This window comes from Ostrinia furnacalis, unplaced genomic scaffold, assembly GCF_004193835.3.
Source record: "Ostrinia furnacalis isolate ACB-3 unplaced genomic scaffold, ASM419383v2 OfSCF4694, whole genome shotgun sequence".
NCBI classification, from domain to species: domain Eukaryota; kingdom Metazoa; phylum Arthropoda; class Insecta; order Lepidoptera; family Crambidae; genus Ostrinia; species Ostrinia furnacalis.
The window spans coordinates 1,061,882-1,086,633 of NW_021134933.1; the positions used below are offsets into that span (position 1 = coordinate 1,061,882).

General features: G+C 37.6%; 1 protein-coding gene across 12 annotated transcripts in view; it reads left to right on the forward strand.

Moving 5' to 3' along the window:
• The window catches only part of ci (transcriptional activator cubitus interruptus), a 153,133-nt gene that overhangs the window by 107,075 nt on the left and 21,306 nt on the right, over nucleotides 1-24,752 (forward strand). For 11 of the 12 annotated variants that reach the window (XM_028314452.1, XM_028314451.1, XM_028314449.1 and 8 more), the window contains one exon: nucleotides 1,001-1,119. In XM_028314452.1, coding sequence (XP_028170253.1) covers nucleotides 1,001-1,119 — 119 coding nt within the window. Of the gene's footprint in view, nucleotides 1-1,000; nucleotides 1,120-8,452; nucleotides 8,653-9,284; nucleotides 9,472-24,752 lie in introns of those variants that run through there. The other variant, XM_028314458.1, reaches the window with a different exon arrangement.

Sequence of the window (24,752 nt, forward strand, 5' to 3'; positions counted from 1 at the left end):
TAGGCCTTGAGGCTTGCACCATGATGTCCTCTGCGATACCCGAATGCCTGGAATAGGGGTAAAAAGAGCAACTTGGACCTTTTGTCGTCGGTTGACTTGTGTTATTGTCAGGAGATTGCTTACTCCGCCTGACGCATTTGTTGTAACTCGATACCATCGCGAGAGGTGACTACTCAATCGAAAGTGAAGTTTGTTGGTAGTTGATTTGCACCGTTTAGTACCTTTGATAGGGCAAAAAAAGGGAAGGAAAAAATAAGTGTAGAAAAAAAATCCTTACAGAGCCTTTTATAGTCTTTAACTTCAAATTCCTATGTTCTTCTGATTATTATCGTAGCGGGACCAATAGCAGTTTAACTGGCAGTCAAGCTGTGGATCCTAGCTACACAGGAGTTGCAGCGGTGGGAATGAGAGGTTGGAAGTATCGTGATAAGCGTCCTAGACTAACGAAATTCCAAGAAACTTGGTAAACACTTAACCTTAGTTAGATTAGACTCTATCTTCATCATCATCAGCATCTACTGATGAACTTAGGTCTGCTCCAATGATTTCCATATTGACGATTGGTAGCGGCCTGCATCCAGCGCCCTCCTGTACCGTCGGTCCACCTTATGACTTTATCTTCTACTCTCTCTTATTCCGTAGAATTTCCTTTGTCTCTTCTTGCACCTCCTAATTTAATCATATTGTTTTCAGGCTAGCCACTAGCTTAGTAAATATTCTCGAACCTTGGTAGATAAGACCCTACTGTCTTACCTTGCAATAGGGTCCGTATTTTTCTTCTTATCCTGTCGACAACAAACCTACACATTATGAATAAATTTCTTATTCTTATTCAGTGTCAGCCCAAAACTCCGCTACAAGAGTGTCGTTGTCAGCAGCATTCATTAAATCCTCCTGCGTGCAGTTGCTCGGGCACTCAAAGCACGACTCAGGGTCCGTATTGCAAAGATCTTTTTTATTATTTTCTTCTTGGATCTTCTAACTTTATCATTGTTTTCAGGTTAGCCGCAGCAGCAGCAGCGGCTGCTGGAGCTACCAGCGAGCTGAGCTATCTCCTGCATCCAGCTTACCGTCCCGTGCCATACGACCACCCCCTGTACGGGGCTAATGCCTTAAGAGGTAAGTCCATTTGATTAATAAAGGGGTTATTAAGAAGCTGGTGTTACGGACAGGTAACTCAAAACATCATCATTTCATTACATAGGAATTAAATAAATAACGCTTCTCTGTCTGAACAGTTCGCATGTATACCTACCATTTCTGTTAAAGTTACGTAGTATTTCTCCATAAACATCAGAAACATAAATTTATGAAAGTCACCCGTCTCTACAGATATTTTACCATTGAATTTTGAAAAGTCAACAACGTATAGTCTTATATGATAATAATAGTCATGGTTAGGATCATATTACATAGCTTTTCAATTTATCAGCAAAAGGTTTTCAAAAGCCTTCCAATAGAAAAGCCAAGTCCAACTAAGATGATTTCCTAGAATCTACACTAGTCACTCTTTGACTGTGACCAACAACAATTTTTAAATCTACTTTGTATTATGTATGTGGTGTATTCATAGTATGAGTAGTAAGCTATGTAGAATCATCACTTTGCAACCTAAGAGCTTTCATAAGTTACAACAGTTAATTTCATTGGTCAAAGTCGTTCACCACTTAAATAAGTGGTTGAGTCGCCACGCCTTGTCCGCGGTCAATCGGTTGGCTTCACTCGGCTTGGATTTCTGGTGCTAATTATCATTATTATAATTAATGCGATCATTAAAATCATTACCATTAACACACGTGATAAACATGCTCACGTTGCTTTTACATAAATTATGAAAAATGATTAACACATCAAGTTCATCAGAAAGCTTAAATCAACTTCATTGTCAACTTACTTTGGGGCTAGATAGCGCTGTGTGAAATTGTCGAAAGATAAAGATATTATATTATTATTATTATTATAAAGATATTGTTATTTATGAATTTTAAGTAAAAAATAGTCTACCGTTTTTCAGGTGGTACGTAAAAAATATGCATTTTTTTTAGTTTTTCAAGAGGTAAAATATGCATGCAATCGTAATTGATATGGATTCTTCTATAGGTTAATAAGAAAGCAAATGAAAAGTAAAATATTAGCAATTCATAAACATAATAAATCTTTAAAAAAAAGTTTTTTACAAATATGAATGTTTTGATTTAGATAGGCACTTTGTATTTTTGAGAAAAGTTTGGACATTAGTTTTTTTTTAACTTTAGACATTGTTCAAAATGTCCTATGTCTGTGTTTTACTGCCACTAAAACTAAAAGCAAGTGTTTTGTACTTTAATAAAAGAGCTTACTGAAGATTTTTCTTTCCTTAGTTTCCTCAACACTTTAACTGTAAAATTTTAGTAATTTATGTTTCTATCTTTTTTTCTTCAAGAGTTTATTATATTTTATCTTTCTCCCTTTCTTTCTTTCCTGAATAGCAACAGTCCACATTGACTTGCATCAGTTTCCAAGACCATAAGTTTCGTTTTACGTTATCAGTTGCATTCGACCGAATGTAACCACAGCCGGGTGATAAGCCGCAATATTACACCGATGGCGAATCGCAGCATTCCCAGACATGGTGATTATATTATGTTTTACAATAAAATTGAATTATGAGACTGAAGATGTAGCATTTTACATGAAGACTAACGCCCGTGTTCACTAACATTACTATGAGGTCTCACAGTGCGCATGTACGCACAGGGTCACACACGAACCAATCACAGAGCTATTTTCAATGCTGTGCGTTCGATTTGCTGCTTCACTAAGCAAGTATCATTTGTGAATAGGTTAGTTTTATACTAACTGACATAGTTTTGCTTAATTTCCAATCTGCATACAACTATGGGAAAATGCATCTGCTATAGGAGTTTACCTAAACAACTAAACTTAGCTCTTGGTCTGCAAGTCTGAAACCAGCAGTAATTAGGTATGGATTACTACAAATTTTCAGCTATTCGTAGCAGTGAGATATTAAATAAATAAATAAATACCTATCTTTCCTACTTTTACACATCGTCATCTTGTCTCTATCTACTTTACTACTTCTTATTACTTTTTTGCCAATTTAAAGTCTCTTAGTTTCTGCTTTTAAAGCCTCTTCGTATAATCTTTCAGTCATATTTTCAACATTTCTAATAATAAAATAATATTAACTTTCAAATAACCCGACCATTTCTTGGTCCTGAAATTGCAATAACAAAACAATAGCGTTCACCAAAGCTCTTCCATTTTGAACTTTACCCCAACGACTTAACGATCAACGTGATCCAAAATAAGGTCCACTGTCCATCTCACAAGCGTCGCGAAAGCCCTCGCTATCGCTTCAATTTATCTATACAGAAAAGTGTTAATTAGACGGCGAGCTCACGACTGCTACCATTTCGTTTCTAACTGCCATTTGAATGTCAACTGTAAGGTTTTAAACTTAGGGTTTAAATTAAGTTTGGGGTGCATTCAGATGACAGATACGTAAAGCTGGCTATTAAAGGAAAGACCGTGTTTGACTGGACCTGGAATTGGCGTGGTTTGAATAACGAAGGCATTTCGGCCTTCAATTAAGACGTTTCGCCTTTTAAAGCTAGTTATTGTTAGAAAGCCACTTTAATTTGCGTGCAGTTTTTTCGAGATAAGTGCCTATTCGAGATTTTTTTTAGCCTTACTATTTGAGACAAGGAATATTTTCATTGATAACCTCATACATAAATCAGTTTGTAATAAATACTTCCTAATTAATGATTACTTTATCAAGATGAAGCAGAAATCTCTTTCATTTTAGTTTCATCGGACTAATTAATTTACTGCAGCGACTAATTTTCAGTAGGTACCCATTCTACGTTTTCGAACGTTTCAGAATTATGTGTTTTGCTTTAAGCGCACTCATCTTTAAACTAACTTTTTATATTAAATTAATCTTCGAGTAAAAAGTGAGCACGCTTAAAAGGCTTTGTAGGAACTGTTTTTTGCAACATCCCGCATAAAACCGATCCGTTAGAATTTGTAATTCAAATTCTACGTGTGCTCACACAACAGTCCAGTTTCCGCGATACTGCATTACTGGATCCCTCAAAACAAGCCCTAAGCTGATCTCAATCCAGAAACCGGACCATAGAGTGAAATTTGATCTAACAAACAAAAGCATCGCTATAATAGACAAAGATCCTCCATTTACCAGCGCTTTGAAAGGGGTAGACGGTACTGGGATAGTTTGCCTATAGACGCCTCCTCTGATATTACTGGGACCGTAACAGATGCACGTGCATTAATGCGCTTGGGCGAGCTTTGAGCGAGGAGAGCTAGCGATTATGACTTGTATAAATCTTTCAAAAAAGCTAATCGAGTCGTAAAATCACCTAGCCTGAACCAAGAGTCTCATCTAATGATAAGTGATGATCAGACCCAAGGTGGAAACGAGCTTCACCCGGAATCCTTAACCACAGAGGAACTGGCTATCTTACCTCTAGCTGCCGGAACACAACAATGCTGTTTAGCATTGTTATTATGGCGACAGACTTGAGGTAAGATGGTGGTAGCTAGCCAGGCGGACTTAGAACAAGCCCTACCACCAACCAAACTGAACAGAAAAATCTGCCCCTACTGGGAATCGAACCCGGGACCTGTGCGTCTGAAGCAGGTGGTCTTACCACTAGACCACAGAGGCGGTTTTTAAAAACATCTCGATACCATGGTATTACTTGTTCTAAGTCCTCCTGCCTGGCTAGATACCACCATCTTACTTAAATCTGTAGTTATAACAACAACGTTAGCAGCATTGTTTTCGGTAGTTTGAGCTAATATAGCCAGTTCGTCTATGGTTAAGGGCTTCGGGTACCTATAGCTCACCTCCACCTGCCATCAAATGGGATGAAGGCCAATACTTTCGCCAATTTTGTGTGCACTCCGTGTCCAAATTTTTACTTATCTAGAAATGATTAGTTTTTTGTGGAGGTAAGATAGTCAGTTCGTCTATGGTTAAGGATTCCGGGTATAGCTCGCTTCCACCTTCTTGTCAGATCTTCATTTCCATCATGTGAGATGGAGGCCAATGCCAGATATTTGCTTTTGCCAATTTTGTATGCACTTCGTGTCCAAATTTTCCCTTAACTTATGAAATACTTATCTAGAAATGATTCAGTAGTTTCTTGTGGGGGTAAGATAGCCAGTTCATTTGTGGTTTAGGGTTCCTGGTGTATCTCGCTTCTACCTTCGACTTTCTCTTGTGACTTAGACTCCACCAGAGCCAAGGTACCTGAAACTCGCCTGCACAGCGCATTACCGATTCGCCGTGGCCAACCTTCGTTCCCATCCTGCAGATGGAGAGCTATTAATCAGATAAGCAAATAGATGTTTGACATGAACGCTTCAATCAGCGTAGGAGTAATGTGGAACAGGATATATGCGGCGTTTTTGTAGGTACTTAAGGAGACTTATCCAACCACACTTTCCTACTATCACTGCAACTCCTGTATGCCAGGACCTACAGCTTGACCGCCAATAAAAACCCAACCAGTGAAGGTCAAGTTTGTCCCGGGGGATCTGACTGATTTGGAACCCACAAGAAAAGCAAAAACTGCTCACTGAAAACAAAAGCAAAGCCAGTGTCTTATGTGGTTCTAACAGATTACATTAATAATATAATGTGCTGATACTTTGCAGTTAATTTCGTATCTAATAATTTTATTATTGTAGTTTTACACTGATTCTTTAGTCCAAAGAGTAGAAATTTATGATCTTTTTACTCAATTAAAATATTTTACATACTTCAGTAGTATGGTAATAAAAACCAAACAGTACCGAAAGTAATAAAAAGAAATCCCAGCATACTTAAAATACGTATTAATTTAACATTATAATTAACTCAGTTGCAATATGATTAAGCAAAAAATTAAGTTAATTAAAAAATCTCAAATTAAACCCCAGTAACTGGTTCGGATTAAATTACCCACCCTTTTATAGGTCGCACTGACCAATAAACGTGAAACCTAACCCTGCGCGCACGCACCGAAACTGTTTACGCCAAAATAACAAAAAAACTGTATACAGGGTAGCCGAAAATGCTGTTAAAAATATTATTACTTTGCATTAGAAAGAAAGAAAAGCATGTATTTATTCGATGCAAGTGAAGTTAAAGAAAAGAGAAGATTAGAGATTCAATTGTTGTTTTTAGCTAGATGGCAAGTTAATTTTAGTAATAAATTAATTATAGAAGTTGAAAATAATCGTTTTTGAAAGAACCAAAGAAATGATATTAATTAATTACGTTTATTTGTTTATTTGGATTCATTCATACACGTACTATCGCACATTATGCATTTACAGGATACAGGATTCAGGTAGTTTTTAAACAACATAATTAACAGTAAAATATTACTAGGTAAGTTACTTTTAAAATATATTTTTACGTTAGCTAAATAATAGGAAAGGTAGAGGACCTAATGGGCTACGGTGGCCAAGGACTTAGAGCCGAAATAAATATTTAAACAACAGACAACATGACAGATTGTCCCTGATGGCGCTGCAGAATGAGGAGGGCCGACCCCAAATACTTAATAGGAAAGTGCAAAGAAGAAGAAGAAGTTATCGAACAATGTTTTTGGCAACTAAGAATAAATACACCCTGTATAAAAAAATGGCAACGGTGTTCGTTTACCAAGCAGTCGGGCTTTGGTTACAGCCCCGTGAAATGCTTTAGATAACGCTCAATTAAGTCCGACTTTAGTCGGCGACTTTTAACGCCTTTATGCAAGAATGAACAAGCCTATAAATGATCGAATGTTATTGTTGCATTAATAATTTAACATTAGAATATTAATGTTATTAGATGAAAATGTTAAAGTTTATGAAACTTAAATATCGGATTTCAACAAACATGCGTTGTATTTACCACAAAGTATTACATGAAAGAAAACCAACTGCTTTTTACTTGTATACTCCATTTACATGAATAAAGCTCCATAAATAGACGAAAAGTCAATTTAAAATGATTACAATAATTACAACAGGTAGGTCACAATCAGAAGGTTCATTATAAATTAATATGGTCTTTCCAAAGAATCCAATCACTTTGTTTCATTGTACCTAATTAATTCGAAAGTCCGCTCCAGATAATTAAATTATTTAAAGAATCGAAACATTAATGACTTCATTGTAAAACAACAATGTTTTATTCAGTTTGCAGACATTTCGATCGGTAATTTACTTTTCTTATGACAGTTGACGAGTAATTAGTTTCTTATAATAATTAGCTGGTTATAAGTCACGATAAAAACATAACATGGCAGCAAGATAATTTTCAAAAACATGTTTTCTGGTACATGTAAAGTTTTTGCTACCAAAGTTCGAGTCTCGGGTAAACTTTTTGCGTTCCGTTACATGTAACGAATATATTAATATTTGAATGAAGTATGTTGAAACAACGGAACGTTTATTTTAATTAAATGATTTTTTGCATTTATTTATCACACTAACGCATTATAAAAACAATCCTTTTTTGTTGGAAGTTACAGTAAACATTTACAAATTTTGGAAATGCATTACCAATTTTATTTTCTTTCTAAGACACCCCACTTCATAATATTTACTTTATTATAACGAACACTATAATCCGGGACTTTTCAAGGCGAGAGTGAATAGGCACTTACAGGGCAGATATTATTACTGCATCTCACATACCAGGTGCGATTGCAGTCAAATACCTGCCTTGTTATGAATAAAAAATCAATCATTTTTTATTCATAAATAATATTTTTGGCTGGCTCCTATCGCATAATGCCATCGCGAGTGTTTCAATGGAACTTTTCTCCATGATCGAATTTCGTCCACTGCAGAGGTCACCGGATGCGTCGTACCAACTCCTTCGCCGACCTATATTACTCATTATCTAGCAATAATTTATCATCATTATCATCTTGGGTCATTTTGTCTCCACTGCAGAAGCACCTCTTTGTAATTAATCAGATGCATATGAAGGATTTGGTTTACACTTTCCATGCTGACCAGACGGTTTGGGGATGCCTTATAATCTTTACTATCCGTTTTACGATATCCACGGGAAAAAGGGGAGTCCTATGGGGGTTTGCATAAAAATAGATAATAAATCTTGTCAGACATAACGAATTGGATATGACTCGTTTGGTCATAAAATACACACACCGACTTATTTAGCTTACAAGGTGAATTGCATAACCAATTAATCTGGAACCTACGAGTAAAAAACTACATAAATAATAATTTATTCACCACGAACAAGCAGTCTTTTTGTGGAATGAGCGGATACTATTCAATTAAAATTATATTAATTCAATAACTCGATCTGCATTCTTAATTGCTACGCATTCAAGACATAACAAGCCCGATAAGCTGTTCTTAATCTATANTTAATGTAGTCCGCTAATAAACCTTTTGTATTATTTCCAGGATCTAGAATAGCCTCCCCAACCCGTCTCAGGCTGTCTGGTGGTGCAATTGGTGCATCAGCCAACCGCAAGAGGGCGGTGTCTTGGAGCCCATATTCTGCTGAGTCGTTAGACCTGGCTGCTGTCATCAGGGCCTCTCCCGCCAGTCTGGCGGTGAGAGCGCCATCTGCTGCATCCACTGGCAGCTATGGACATCTTAGTGCAGGTGATTAGGAACTCCTTATGGCTATAAGAACTGCTTTGGTACCTCTGGTAGATATATTCCATCCTAGCTCATCTTCTGCTACTGGTGATACTTTATGAAATTTTAGCCGAAACCGATAGTGAAAAAATTTTGAAAATACAAGATCTAAAAGATGACGAATAATGACAAGTAGAAAACTGTCCACTCAGGATTTAAAGGTCTCAATTCCACCTTTAAATCTACTGTTTTTCGAAGATTTAGGGAAAGATTCACACCGTGGTGAGCGTCATCATAGGCTGCTGCTGGACTTATAACGCTCTCCCTTTGATAACCAGGCTTATCATCTATCAGCTTATCTCTCCTTTTCTTCTTCTCCATCAAACTTGGCAAGACGACGTGGTGGATGGTACCTACCCTACTTTTCTAGTACCTAAGGTGGGAATCAAAACCACGACCTTTCGCTTGCCGGGCGACTGTAAAAACAAGTAAAGCCTGGTCCGTGAGCACGTAGAATCCCGTCCAATGACCCCAAGCTGCCCATCCTTGTCGCTCGCACATAATTATGTTGTTAGCAATTTTTGTGTTATAAAACTGAACTACAGGACGCTTAGTACTTGAAAACCTCATCTATAAAACAACCTTCTCCCTTCCAGGTGCGATATCACCCGCGCTATCTCTCTCCCACGCGTCGCTCGCGCAGCAACTCCTCGCGCGGGGGGGTGTGGTGGGGGGCAGCGGGGTGCTAGCGGGAGGGGTGCTGATGGACCCCGCGCATCAGCAGGCGGCGGCGGCGGCGGCGCACCATGCGGCGCACGCGCACCTGGTCGCTGGTATTCATAGGTGAGTATGAAGATCTGAACCCTTGAGGGTCAAGAAATTAAAAGCGTATGAACATTTTATTTAAATAATATTCTTACTTGCACGACAGATAGACAACATCAGTGGTGTGTATTTGGTTGCCGTTTTCGTAGGTATAAGTATTTTTTTCAATCGAACTCAGAATTTCAAGATAGACTCATTCCTCCTACGTCCAATGGTAGTAAATATACCATTTAGTTATGTTAAGCAATGAGCAGGCTTCCCATTAAGTAGACCGATGATCTGTTGAAGGTCACAGAAACTACCTGGATACGAGCAGCGCAGGACCGATTGTTATAGAAATCTTAAGAGAGACCTTTGTCGCGAATACTTTACATGCGCATTTACCTAAGATTAACCAAATCCACTCTATCATTAAATTCATCACTTCATCTAACTACTTCTCACCAGATCTCACATCTCATCGCCGACGCAGTTGCTCATAGGAGCACCGGTTGACGTCAGACCAGGCCTGGGGTTAGATGGCACCCCTCCACAACATATGCAGCAACCGTCTCAGCAGCCTGAGGTCACCAGCATCATGGAAGCTGACAGGTACAACAATATGACTCTCCTCTCTAGGCTCCCTACTAGGTGGACTGACGATCTGGTGAAGGTCGCGGGAGGTGCCTGGAAGCGGGCAGCGTTGTGAAAATCCTTGGGGCCTTTGCCCAGCAGTAGACGTCATTTGGCTGAAACGACGACGACATCTCTATTTCCCCAACACTGTCCGTATAGCCAGGATCTACCTCCAAGTCCAGGAGGATAGTTACTGACTTGAAACCCTGAAAAACCTTGGGAACTGATAGATAGGTGTAATGTTCTCACTATTCAGGCCTCCCACTCGGTGGTCTGATGACCTGGCGAAGGACGTCCTTAGGAAGGCTAGCCTATGATATCTAATCGGGTAAAATGTTACAACTTGCTAGGTAACATACTCGTAGCTGTAGATAATAGTGCAGAATAATCAGGCCCACCTTCTCGTACACACAACTGCAAAAAAATATAAATAATCTATAGCTCATTCCCACATAATGAAAGTGAAAAATTCGATGATGTAGGTACTGTCACAAACATCAATAATTGAGTCATGAATGACCGCAATCAATCATAGTTGACGTCGCACGCTGATGCGATGTGGCTGCGCCTGTTAATGACATTCTGTAGACAAGATTGCGGGTCAGGGTACCCCAAACAAAGAGTCGAACTACTGGGGTGACAAATTGCATTGACCGTTGCAGAGCAGGACAAAAAAAGTACTTTTGCACAAAGAATCTGTTGAACATTATCAAGAAATTGTCGTAAATATAGGTCTAGCTTAACGGAGTCAGTGCCTGAGGCACGGGAGTGTTTTGTGATGTTTTAAACGTCAGTGAGACTTCAGACGTGATTCATATTTATACATATATGCTCTGTCACGTCATAATTATGTGAATGTCACTCCTCCCGTGCACACTCCTATATCTCAGGCACTAATTCAATTATACACTAGACTTATTATTAATTATATTTCCTTTTCTATAAGCGTACGGGATATTAGAATGAACCTAATTATAAGATAAACCTTTGTAGAACCAATAAATCAGGTAGGTATATTACACTGACTCTACAAACAAGATGTAAGATACAATTGGCCTTCATTATATCATATTGCACTGGACTGGACAATTAAATTGAATTGTACCCTACTAAGTAGTGTGTTTGATTTGTCACTTTGTCATCAGTCAATGTCCAAACACTGCTCTAACAAGGTCTTATCAGCTCAAATACGAAAATAATCCTTGGCTTTGCTTGGCTGACTGGTAGAAACCGGTCAGATAAGAATACAGAACACAGCATATCAGACTATACGTTTTAGTAGAAAAATTGACCCTATTACAACTAATAAAAAGCCACTGTGTTAAACTTAACGTGCTGTTGTAGCAGTTACTGCTTACCACTTTATTTTAGACGTGTCATCCACAGCTGTAACAGAGCTAATAACTACTTTTATTTATTTTTTTCAGTGCATCAACTATAACACAACGAAAGTCACCCCAGAGCCTAATGTCTCATCGAGACAACATGCACAGCAACAAGCCTATGTCAGCGGCCGCCGAGAGCACTGTCCACGACGGTCTGGACTCCAAGGATGAGCCTGGAGACTTTATTGAGACCAACTGTCATTGGGTAAGTGCTGCAAGCTGCAAATCTCGAATATTTTACGTAGAAAGTTTCATATCTTTTTAATTCTGCTCTTCTGAATGGTCTTAAGACCATTGATTTTTTGTCATAAAATCCATACTTATTTCCCATTCTCATCAATCAATGGTTAAATGGAAACTGACAGTTTTCTTATCATATACCCTATTTATTTCTATAAGTACCATAAAGTGTTATCGACCTCTCATAAAAACTGTATTCCTTTCAGGTGGACTGCAAACTTGAATTCCCAACTCAGGATGACTTAGTAAAACACATCAACACGGACCACATCCACGCCAGCAAGAAAGCCTTCGTCTGTCGATGGGTAGGCTGTTCCAGAGATGAAAAACCCTTCAAGGCGCAATACATGCTAGTGGTACATATGAGGCGGCACACGGGGGAGAAACCTCATAAGTGTACTGTGAGTATAATAGAAGTATTTTTGATGATAAGGATTATATTTTACTTTCAAGGCATTCTCCCAATAGCAGTTCAACTTTCCCCCGGGACAAACTTGACCTTCACTGGTTGGGCTTTTATTAGAGGTCAAGCTGTAGATCCTGGCTACACAGGAGTTGCAGCGGTGCAAACAAGAGGTGGGAATAGTTCCGTTTCAAAGCCTTCTGAAGTAACTGTTCTTGAATACCTAGTCATCATCGTCATTAACGATTTTTAGTTTTACTGATCATCATTTTGATTTCATTTCCATCACTGTACATATCTTTTTTTGTACACACAGAAACTTTTTAATGGTTTTATTTAAATATCTTTTTCAGTTTGAGGGTTGTTGCAAAGCCTACTCCCGACTGGAGAACCTAAAGACCCATCTCCGAAGTCACACGGGCGAGAAACCTTACACCTGCGAATACCCTGGATGCGCCAAGGCCTTCTCCAACGCAAGTGATCGAGCTAAGCACCAGAATCGGACGCATAGTAATGAGGTAAGCCAGTGAATTAGGATCCCCCACTACGTGGACCGACGATCTGGTGAAGGTCGCTGGAAGAATCTGGATGCAGGCAGCGCAGGATCGGTAGTTTTGGAAATCATTGGAGGAGGCTTTTGTCCAGCAGTGGACGTCATTTTGGCGGAAAGGAACGAAGCCAATGAATACTATCAAGTGCCTGTGCTTCCTCGATTCTTGTATTATGTGACTTTAGAACTCTTGGCAATGTTTTGAACATCGTCTTAGTGTTTTTCAGATAATAAAAGACGCCATTGTACTAGAAGTAGCTTTCAAGAACTAGAAAACTATGATTGGTGGTGTTTAATATGATTTTAGCTTACATAGATGATGTCATCTCTTTTACAGAAACCATACGTGTGCAAAGCGCCCGGTTGTACCAAGAGGTACACTGACCCTTCATCCCTTCGGAAGCACGTGAAAACCGTCCATGGTGCTGAGTTCTATGCCAGTAAGAAGCACAAAGGTGAGGTTTTCTTCAGTTTTGTGTTTGTGTTTGTCATAGATTTCGTATGGAAATACAAACATCAAGTTAAAGTTAAGTAAAAGACGAAGCACACTTTATCAACCCGGAAAAGGATCGTAACCGTATCAACTCGAGGCGGTCAGTATTATTTGTATGAAACTTTGTACTGCAACGCTCACTTATCCGCACCGTAACATAAACGCCTCGCCTCGGTTGACAGTGCGATACGGTTTTGATCCCTTTTCGGGTTGATAAGTGTGCTATGACCTTTATACTGGGACGTGTAAAAGTGCTGTATTATAAATGCCTATTTTCATAAAATGCTCTTTACGAAATTTCTGAATAGATACCGATGTTCTATCAAAGAAGACAGCTAACCAACTCCTATCCTTTACAAGTATTCCTTTATTATGTGGTATTATACCTGCCCGCCCACCTGTTCAATATTGTTACTATTGTTTTACTTTTATGATTTTATAGCGAACGGGTTGCGCCTGTGCATTACTTGTCTTTATGGGTAACTAGCTTTCCGCTCGCGGCTTCGCCCGCGTGGAATTTTGTCTGTCACAGAAAAACTTTATCGCGCGCGTCCCTGTTTCAAAAACCGGGATAAAAACTATCCTATGTTCTTTCCCGGGACTCAAACTATCTCTATGCCAAATTTCATCAAAATCGGTTGCGAGGTTTAAGCGGGAAAGCGTAACAGACAGACAGACAGACAGACAGACAGACAGACAGACAGACAGACAGACAGACAGACAGACAGACAGAGTTACTTTCGCATTTATAATATTAGTTGGGATTCATAGGCGCAGCTTACTTTTTTGTTACTTTTACCTCTGTAACACAATGTTTACGTGATTGTTACTGCATGCTGTGTGTACACGTTTTTAGGTTGCAATCTAGATTTATAAGCATTATTCTGTAATAATTGCAATTATTAGTAAATACCGTTGTATCCCTTGATTGTTACCTGTTGTGTATGCCATAATAAATAAATAAATAAATATCCTCAGGCTGCAGCCGCGGAGACGACTCCGCAGAATCAGGGGGCGGGGGGGCTGGCTCCTCCCCGCGGTCGGAAGAGGGGGGCATGCCCCCCGGCGCGAGGGGGCACACGTCCTCCGCGTCGGTCAAGAGCGAGAGCCCTGCTTCACCGCTGCCTCTGGCGTTGCACACTCCTGCGCATCAGGTATGCTGGAACAACATGAGGCTTTATGTAAGACCAATACGTTTGAATTACAATGTTTTTTGCTGCTTTTTTTCTTCGGATTTAATGATATTTTTAACAGTTCTTTTTTATTGAATTTCTGAGATAATAACTTTCAAAATTAGTATTTTAGAGCCACATAACTTCAAACGAATCTTCACTGGGATCTGAGTAATTTCCAACGATGTTTTGTATTGTTGATGAAGATGGTAGTTTTGCTATTCTACTCCATATTTATTAATAAAAGACTTTCAATAAATGTTGCTTTAAATGGTAGGTAAGTGTAGAGTTTATTTAATAATTATGGTTTTGTCGTTTCAGCTTTCAGCTCAATGTGGTGGAGAATTGGACTTTGGCGGTTCTGGTCTCGGTGGATTTAGTGATGAAAATGGCGCCCCTTACTTCAGATTAGATGGAGAGGTTTGTACCTTTGAGCTTTTACTAATACATACACTTTAAAACTCTCTCTCTCTCTCTCACACACTTTTTGGAAAACCTTGGCGGAGGCCTTTGTCCAGCAGTGGACGTCTTTCGGCGAAACGAACGAATAGGTACGCTTTAAACTTCAAATTCACAATAATACATTGAACTGTGAAGCAATTCTAGATTATAGTTTTGATATGTTAAGATCTCATGATGAAAAAATTTGTGATTATCCCACCGGAATCATTACAAATCATGCGTGTAAAGTAAGCCTCCGGTTTACAAGGAAATCAATTAGCTGCAATTATTATTTTCTTGGTTTTTGTATGACCTACTAAAAATATAATGAAGTCCATCATCTATATATATAAAAGAAAGTCGTGTTAGTTNCACACTGTATATATAGATTTATCTAGAAATGATTCAGTAGTTTCTTGTGGAGGTAAGATAGTCAGTTCATTTGTGGTTTAGGGTTCCTGGTGTATCTCGCTTCTACCTTCGACTTTCTCTTGTGACTTAGACTCCACCAGAGCCAAGGTACCTGAAACTCGCCTGCACCGCGCATTACCGATTCGCCGTGGCCAACCTTCGTTCCCATCCTGCAGATGGAGAGCTATTAATCAGATAAGCAAATAGATGTTTGACATGAATGCTTCAATCAGCGTAGGAGTGATGTGGAACAGGATATATGCGGCGTTTTTGTAGGTACTTAAGGAGACCATCACACTTTCCTACTGTCACTGCAACTCCTGTATGCCAGGATCTACAGCTTGACCGTCAATAAAAACCCAAACAGTGAAGGTCAAGTTTTTCCCGGAGGATCTGACTGTTTTGGAACCCACAAGAAAAGCAAAAACTGCTCACTGAAAACTAAAGCAAAGCCAGTGTCTTATGTGTTTCTAACAGATTACATTAATAATCTGATGTGCTGATACTTTGCAGTTACTTTCATATCTAATAATTTTATTATTCTAGTTTTACACTGATTCTTTAGTCCAAAGAGTTTAAGACCTTTTTACTCAATAAAAATATTTTACATACTAAGACTTCAGTAGTGTAGTAATAAAAACCAAACAGCACCGAAAGTAATAAAAACAAACCTCAACATACTTAAAGTACGTATTAATTTAACATTATAATTAACTCAGCTGCAATATGATTAAGAAAACATTAAGTTAATTAAAAAATCTCAAATTAAACCCCAGTAACTGGTTCGGATTAAATTACCCACCCTTTTATAGGTCGCACTGGCCAATAAACGTGAAACCTAACCCTGCGCGCACGCACCGAAACTGTTTACGGCAAAATAACAAAAAAACTGTATACAGGGTGGCTGTTAAAAATATACTATGCATTGGAAAGAAAGAAAGAAAAGCATGTATTTATTCGATGTAAGTGAAGTTAAAGATTAAAGATTCAATTGTTGTTTTTAGCTAGATGGCAAGACAATTTTGGTAACTAAATTACAGAAATCGCAAATGACAGTTTTTGAAACAACCAAAGAAATTATATTGAATGAATTTCGTTAATTTGTTTATCTATAAATCATTCATACACGTATCGCACATTATGCATTTACAGGATACAGAATTCAGGTAGTTTTTAAACAACATAATTAACATTAAAATATTACTAAGTTACTTTTTAAATATATTTTACGTTAGCCAAATAATAGGAAAGGTAGAGCACCTGATGGGCTACGGTGGCCAAGGACTTAGAGCCGTAACAAATATTTAAACAACCCAGGACAGAGTGTCCTGGCGCCGCAGAATGAGGAGAGCCTACCCCAAATACTTAGAAAGGGCAAAGAAGAAGAAGAATTTAGCGAAAAATGTTTTTGGCAACTAAGAATAAATACATCCTGTATAAAAAAATGGCAACGGTGTTCGTTTACCAAGCAGTCGGTCTTTGGTTACAGCCCCGTAAAATGCTTTAGATAACGCTCAATTAAGTCCGACTTTAGTCGGCGACTTTTAACGCCTTTATGCAAGAATGAACAAGCCTATAAATGATCGAATGTTAATGTTATTAGATGAAAATGTTAAAGTATGAAACTTAAATATCGAACTTCAACAGACATGTGTTGTATTTACCACAACAACGAAAACCAACTGCTTTCTACTCGTACACTCCATTTACTTGAGTAAAGCTGCATAAATAGACGGAAAGTCAATTTAAAATGATTACAATAATTACAACAGGTAGGTCACAATCAGAAGGTTCATTATAAATTAATATGGTCTTTCCAAAGAATCCAATCACTTTGTTTCATTGTAATTAATTCGAAAGTCCGCTCCAGATAATTAAATTATTTAAAGAATCGAAACATTAATGACTTCATTGTAAAACAACAATGTTTTATTCAGTTCGCAGACATTTCGATCGGTAATTTACTTTTCTTATGACAGTTGACGAGTAATTAGTTTCTTATAATAATTAGCTGGTTAAAAGTCACGATAAAAACATAACATGGCTACAACAAGATAATTTTCAAAAACATGTTTTTCTGGTACATGTAAAGTTTTTGCTACCAAAGTTCGAGTCTCAGGTAAACTTTTTGCGTTCCGATACATGTAACGAATATATTAATATTTGAATGAAGTATGTTGAAACAACGGAACGTTTATTTTAATTAAATGATTTTTTTGCATTTATTATATCACATTAACGCATTATAAAAACAATCATGCACTGCATCCTACTTAACATCAGGTGCGATTGTGGTCAAATACCTGCCTTGTTATGCATAAAAAAAAACATTTACAAAATTTGGAAATGCATTACCAATTTTATTTCCTTTCGAAGACACCCCACTTCATATTTACTTTATTAGCTGCTGTCTTTCCCGAACACTATAATCCGGGACTTTTCAAGGCGAGAGTGAATAGGCACTTCTTCATCTTCTTTTCGTGTCGACAACAAACCTACACAGTGTCAGCCCAAAACTCCGCCACAAGAGTGGCGTTGTCAGTAGCACTCATCAAATCCTCCTGAGTGCAGTTGTTTGGGCACTCAGGGCATGACAAGATGACAATAGGCACTTACAGGGCAGATATTATTACCATCCTAGACTGCATCTCACATAACACCAGGTGCGATTGCGGTCAAATACCTGCCTTGTTATGCACAAAAAAAATGTTTCTGCCTAAATAGTTTTTTTATTTATAAATAATATTTTTGGCTGGCTCATGTCGCATAATGCCATCGCGAGTGTTTCAATGGAACTTTTCTCCATGATCGAATTTCGTCCACTGCAGAGGTCACCGGATGCGATGTAACTACTCCTTCACCGACCTATATTACTCATTATCTGATTCTAACAATTTTATCATCATTATCGTCTTGGGTCATTTTGTCTACACTGCAGAAGCACCTCTTTGTAATTAATCAAAGGCAAATGAAGGTTTTGGTTTACACTTCCCATGCTGACCAGACGGTTTGGGGATGCCTTATAATCTTTACTATCCGTTTTACAATATCCACGGGAAAAAGGGGAGTCCTATGGGGGTTTGCATAAAAATAGATAATAAATCTTGTCAGACATAACGAATTGGACATGACTCGTTTGGTCATAAAATACACACACCGACTTATTTAGCTTACAAGGTGAAATTGCATAACCAATTAATCTGGAACCTACGAGTAAAAAAACTACATAAATAATAATTTATTCACCACGAACAAGCAGTCTTTTTGTGGAACAGTATTTTTGTCGGATGAGCGGATACTATTCAATTAAAATTATATTAATTCAATAACTCCGATCTGCATTCTTAATTGCTACGCATTCAAGACATAACAAGCCCGATAAGCTGTTCTTAATAATGTAAAATAAAACACTCATTTTCTAAGATGATTGGGACCTAACCGAAATGGCGATCATTGATCGCAAACCTGCTTCATTCACCAAGATAATATCACCACTTATCTCCATAAATAAAACATTTAACAACTAGTCTTTAAACATTTACCCAACTCCAATCAATTAGTTGAAATATCAATATTGATGAAGTTTTATTATGCAAATAGCTATAGCTACCGAATATAAAGTCTCAGATTATTAAAATATCATATTCGAAATGAGCAATTTCCGCAAAGTCATTAAATTAAAAAAAGAACTAGATGCGCCTGAGTGCGCCCGAGGACCCGCCAGCTGCGCCATCGCTGCAAAATTTCGCAAGCGAAGTGACAAGCCGAAATTTAATAACTTACTCAGAAATGTGCTAGCAAATTGGGAGCTGACTGGTCCAACCAGCTCTGTAACCCTACACTGCCTAACCGAGCACTCCGACACATATAAATTGTATTTTTATTCAAATCGAGCCTACGTGCGGCGATAAAGCCTCTTTAAAACAAATAACTACTCATTCAAGTACCAACGGCGCACAAAAACCAACCTTAACTGACACTAATAGAGTCAACGATTCAAAAACAACAAAAAACGCATAAGATCCAGGCGACAATAACCTTTACAGATGCAGTAACAGAGTTGTAGTTGCAGAAGTAAGAGATTTCGATACACCACTTATAGCAGAACCGGCAAAGGCTAAAAAGAAACTTAGTGCCTGATGTAAACAATGTAAATAGCACTTTCTCGGTGAACGCACAAGACTTAAAGTTGAACGATCTCGTGCATCAGATAACACTGTAAATGATGATGTAAATGTTGAGCTTATTCCCGAGACATATACAGAGGACAAATTTAAAGGTTCATTGGGACACTTTTTCACTCAATTTGCTGCCTTCGTTATCGGTCCATAGAAAATGTAAGCCAACAGGATGCGAATGACATTTACAGCATTAACAAAATACACATATTGTGCAATGATAATGAGCCGAGATCACTCAAGGATAGCGGGAATTAAAATCATGTGTGCAAATGATATGCATTGCGTATTCCTTTTAAATAAAGTTGTTTGCACGGAGCCTTCATTACGTGGTTTTTCTCTCTCCGAAAATGTTAATCACCATATTTACCTGTCCCAGGTTTTTACACGACGGAATCTTATGAAACATTTTAATAAACCCGCTAATGATACAGGTGCCAATCACGATCATGTTAAATGAAATATTTATGTCAAAGTTAATGAGAATATTAATAATGAATTTCAATCTGGGCTTAGGGTGCTGTAATTTAAAGGTTGTTATAATTTCGCGGGTGAGAATATAAAAGTTTTGAGAAGTCGAATCCTAAAAGTCGATGTACCGAAAAATTATTATGAAGGTAGATATAGTTATACGAATGTATATGTCTTCATCGTTCGATAACCGTAAATTAAGAACCAACTCGTTTAACTGAGCGTAAAAACTGTGCGCGAGAGATTGAGAGTTCATGTTACTGCCGAAGGAAAAACGAAAAAGGCGCGGGCGCTTCGATTGTGAAACGGAGAACGATAAACGTCAAAGAATTGGAGAGGCTGGAATAGATTCCGATGGATTAAACTTATTTTTAGATGCTACATATAATCTAGTACATTATTAAGTTACTAAAGCACCTGTGATTTCAGTAAGCTTAAAACATTTTCTAATTTCTTATAAGCTGTAATCGCATTTGTATTATTTGCTTATGAGGAAAAGAAAATCAATATCATATTTATGTCATGATCCATTTCGATAGCATCCGGGCCCTAATTGAAAAAAATGGATGATCGTAAAATACATTGCAGAACGCATCGTTTATTTTCGAGCGTTCGATTTTCTCATCGATAGTCCGTAATGATGATTTATCCCGCACATAACCCCATCACTTCTCGTTGTAATCCGAGTATTTTTTGCACAGGCCCAATTTACAAAACGTCACAAACGGAGCTGACATTCCCATTTATTTTTTCAACCACCTTTGTCACGCTGTCCCGGAGTTTAATCTTTGTCAACGAGGAGCCGGGTATGGAACGGGTTTTAGAAAGAGACGCCCGATGCGCAAGAGCGTGACAAGTGACCGGATTAATGCATTTTAAACGAAGAAGGCTTAATTTTGATCTCGGACCTTTAATTGAACGACTTTATGTTTGAGATTTTTTGGATTTGAAACGCTATTAGGAACCTGACACTTATTGGCTTCAATCGTTCGTGTGATGATTATCAAGCAGTGATTTTATGGTTTTACATCTTCTTAACAGTTTTGATCACCAATTTTAATCAGTCATTACATTGATCGTGCTTATTGACAAACTAACTGATCTACCGAAATTCGTACCGCCTGATAGTAAAAGATTTTTTCAAATCGGTCCCGTAGTTTAGAAGCCTATTCAATACAAACAAAGAATCAAATCTGTCGTCTCTATAATATTAATCATATAATTTAATTTTCAACAATACCTATTATTCCCATTCATATTTTCCTTCTATAGCTTTATTTGTATGCAAATCAAAGCAATCTCAAAACCCATCTCCATGATTTAATAAATTGCACTACTTTGAAGCGTTTCTAAACTGTTAACCATGATGAAGTTATTGACATCGGCAGTAGATCTCATAAGTATAAATTATAATTTGTAATCTATTTATCAAGTTTCTTTCAAGAGCCGCTGAGCGACTCCACGGGATTGTAACTTGTTTTATCCAATGATTGATAATCACCATACCCACGGCCTTAGATAGTATTACCCCGCTGAGCTTGATACATTCGATACATTTTAATAAATATCTCCAACATCCTCGCTTATAGCGATAATTTCTTCATATAACTTTAATGTTTATGTGAATGAGGTCATTTGTATTTGTTCGGACGAGCTGTGACGTCTTTAGTAATAAAAGTTAATGTCTGTTTTGAAAACTAGATGGCGCTGTCTTTAGTTAGCCCGCGGTGTCGAAGTACTTAGTCAACAGGCTATTATTTATGGAATAAATTGTGACGAAGATGGAAGTACACCTTTTCCTAGACAATGTAGAGAGGTCTACAAACAGAGCTTTCTTACGAGTATAAGTTATAAAAGATAGATGTCTTTAGTTAGTGATTATCATTAATCAATCACTGTTACATTATGACGTATCTAATCAATTTAGTTATCTCTTTATTACGTAATTATTTAATTGCTATTGTGCAATATATTAGGTCTGTTATCTTTCTAACATTCGATTCAAAATCACTGACATTAAAAGCTTCTATAAAAATGTATTCTAAGTAATAGAACATCTAAAATACGGCTTTCTTCGTCCACAAATCATAACCATCATAGACAGCATAATTAAAACTTTGGAGCACAACTACAAGATGCCCGTTGGCGAATCTAAAGGGGTATCGATTGGTAATCTCCATCGATTTGTTGTATCGTAAACCTGTTCTGGTCGATCGATAAAAACCCGCCTTCGCTGATTGATCCGGTCCGTGGATTGAGACATCTTTGGAATGGTTCCGTTGGTAGGCTGGATGTGTGGCCCAAGTGATAGGATGTTCCAGGGGTTTTGATATATTTAGATAATTATTTCTAGCTTTTGCCCGCGGCTTCGCCGTCGTGAAGTTCAGTTTGATATAATTTAAAACTGACTTTCTTGCTTGACACTTTATCGTTGTAATTTGACCAATTTAATAAAAATACTGTTAAAGTCTCATCAAAACCCGTTTCGTACTTTTTGCTTGAAACACTTAGTACTAACCAAACATTCATCCATCTATTCTTACATTTAATAATTTTAAGTACTGACTTTTACCCACTTTGCTTGCTTTAATTTAAGTTGTAAAAAGACTATCGCGCTCGTTAGTTTTTCCAAAAGTAGGATAAAACTCCTATGTTTTCCCTGGATCTCAAGTATGTCTTTTAATATAAATATGTATAAAAATAACAGCGAGAGATCTCAACTTATACCAATCGCCACACCCACGCCGCACATTCATAATTGTTCCCAGAAATATCTATCTTTGAACGAACTCAAGTGCACGCTTAGCTTTAACTTTCATAATGTAATTATTTCTAGGGTTGGTAGAGATGACAGCACGTCAAGCTATACCTACATTTGGTTGCACAATCGTACCAATATTGGTGTATGAGATGTGCTTAGTTTGAGTTATAACATATTCGGCCCACTCATACAACATTTATGATAGAACTAGCGGCCGCCCGCGACTTCGTACGCGTGGATCCCGTTTTACCCCCTTAGGGGTGGAGTTTCGTAAAATTCTTTCTTAGCAGATGCCTACGTCATAACATCTACCTGCATGCCAAATTGCAGCGCGAGCCGTCCAGTGGTTTGGGCTGTGCGTTGATAGATCATTATGTCAGTCAGTCAGTCACCTTTGAGTTATATAAATAAACTAGCGGCCGCCCGCGACTTCGTACGCGTGGATCCCGTTTTAACCCCTTCCCGCTGTTCTGTTGAAAATTTTCTCGAATTTTCTTTGCTATAAACCTCACGGAGCCCGAGACCTTTCCAACGAATGAAAAACCGTGGAAATCGGTTCGTGCGTTCTGGAGTTATAGCGTCAGGGAAGAAAACCCGACTTATTTTTATATGTATAGTAGATAAATAAATAATCTTTATTCACAAATATCATTTCCTGTGATGTAATAAACCACAGCTTCTGCACAATATGTATTTAGAAAAGATTTTTCGTCTACTAAATCACTGTATCATTTTGTTTTGTATTGTATCACTTGTTCATTATGATATTCTTAGGGAGAGACCTCTACTAAACTGCTGCAAGACTATTAGGTAGTTGGTAATTATTACTGTCGAAAAGCTTGCTTTTGTAAGTTCTCTAGGTAGTCGATTTTTTGTGCGATTAAAGTTACTTTAACTATAATTTTATTGCCTCTACATTCTTCGTCAATATTTTGATGAAAAAATTGACTTTTTTTAGCAACAAGAAACAACATTACTATTTTCTCAAAGACTATCCAACTATACAGAAATCTCGTCCAAATTATGCCTATTATTATTTTGCCTAAACGTGTTTTATTAACCACTGTTGTGTGTGATAATCGATTATGTCCGCGCGATTAAATCGTTAGGCATATTAATGTCCAATTCGATACAAGCTCGTAGAATTATTTATACATCTTTATCCAATTAGTTTCTTTGTAAAAACTATAAATTTTACAAAATAATTTACGTCAAACCTGTCTAATCAATCCTAGACTTTTTTAACAGAGATTATTATTTTATTGATAGCATGGTATTATAATGATTGAAAAAACTTGATGAAGCCATTTATTATGTCACAAAATCTAGATTTCTAATAAATCTGAATCAGTTATAGTCTACTATGAAAAAGCAGCTTCTTACTCGATATTATGATTTGTGATTTTATAAAGATTTAAAAGTGCATAAGAGACTCTACGTATAGTTTTTCTTTGAAATGTACCCTCACCTAACGAACAAACCATTTAGGTACATAAATATGTATAATAAGAAATAAGTACAGGAGGCGGTACGTGAAGGTGAACACCGTGGGGTCTTATGCATTTGTAATAGAAGCGAATTTGCAACAAAATGGTTAATCGGATGTCTGTACACCCCATACAAAAACGACGAACCTTTGTTCTATCAATTAATTATCACCCGGTAGTGTTAGGCGCCAAGTTGCGAACTCGCGAGATAATTACCGCAAAGAAAACACGGCGCACGCAACATTTTGTTCCTCTAATTAAAACTGGCGATATCAACGGAACACGGCACGGAAAGCATAAATCATGCGACAAGTCGAACCCTGTCCTTCCAGGAAAACTAATTAACAAGTTAACACGTGTTTTTGTCGCGAATTCTTACCCAAAATTGCCTTACGAAATGTGTTTTTGAAATAAAAATCAACATACGCATTCTGTTTCGTGAACATCTAGTGCTGCTACCTTTCACTTAACGAGTGCAGATTTGAACTATAAATACAATGTTAAATTCTAAACCAATTATTTCAGGACAATGTTTTCAACAGATTGGAATAGGCAATTAAAATAAAAAGTAAATAAAAATATTCGTTCATACTCATGAGTCCGCAGGAAGAATTTTTTTACTTAAATGACAACACTTCAAATGTTTTCCTAATAATTCATTCTGTATTCTTAGAGTTTGGTAAATAAAAACC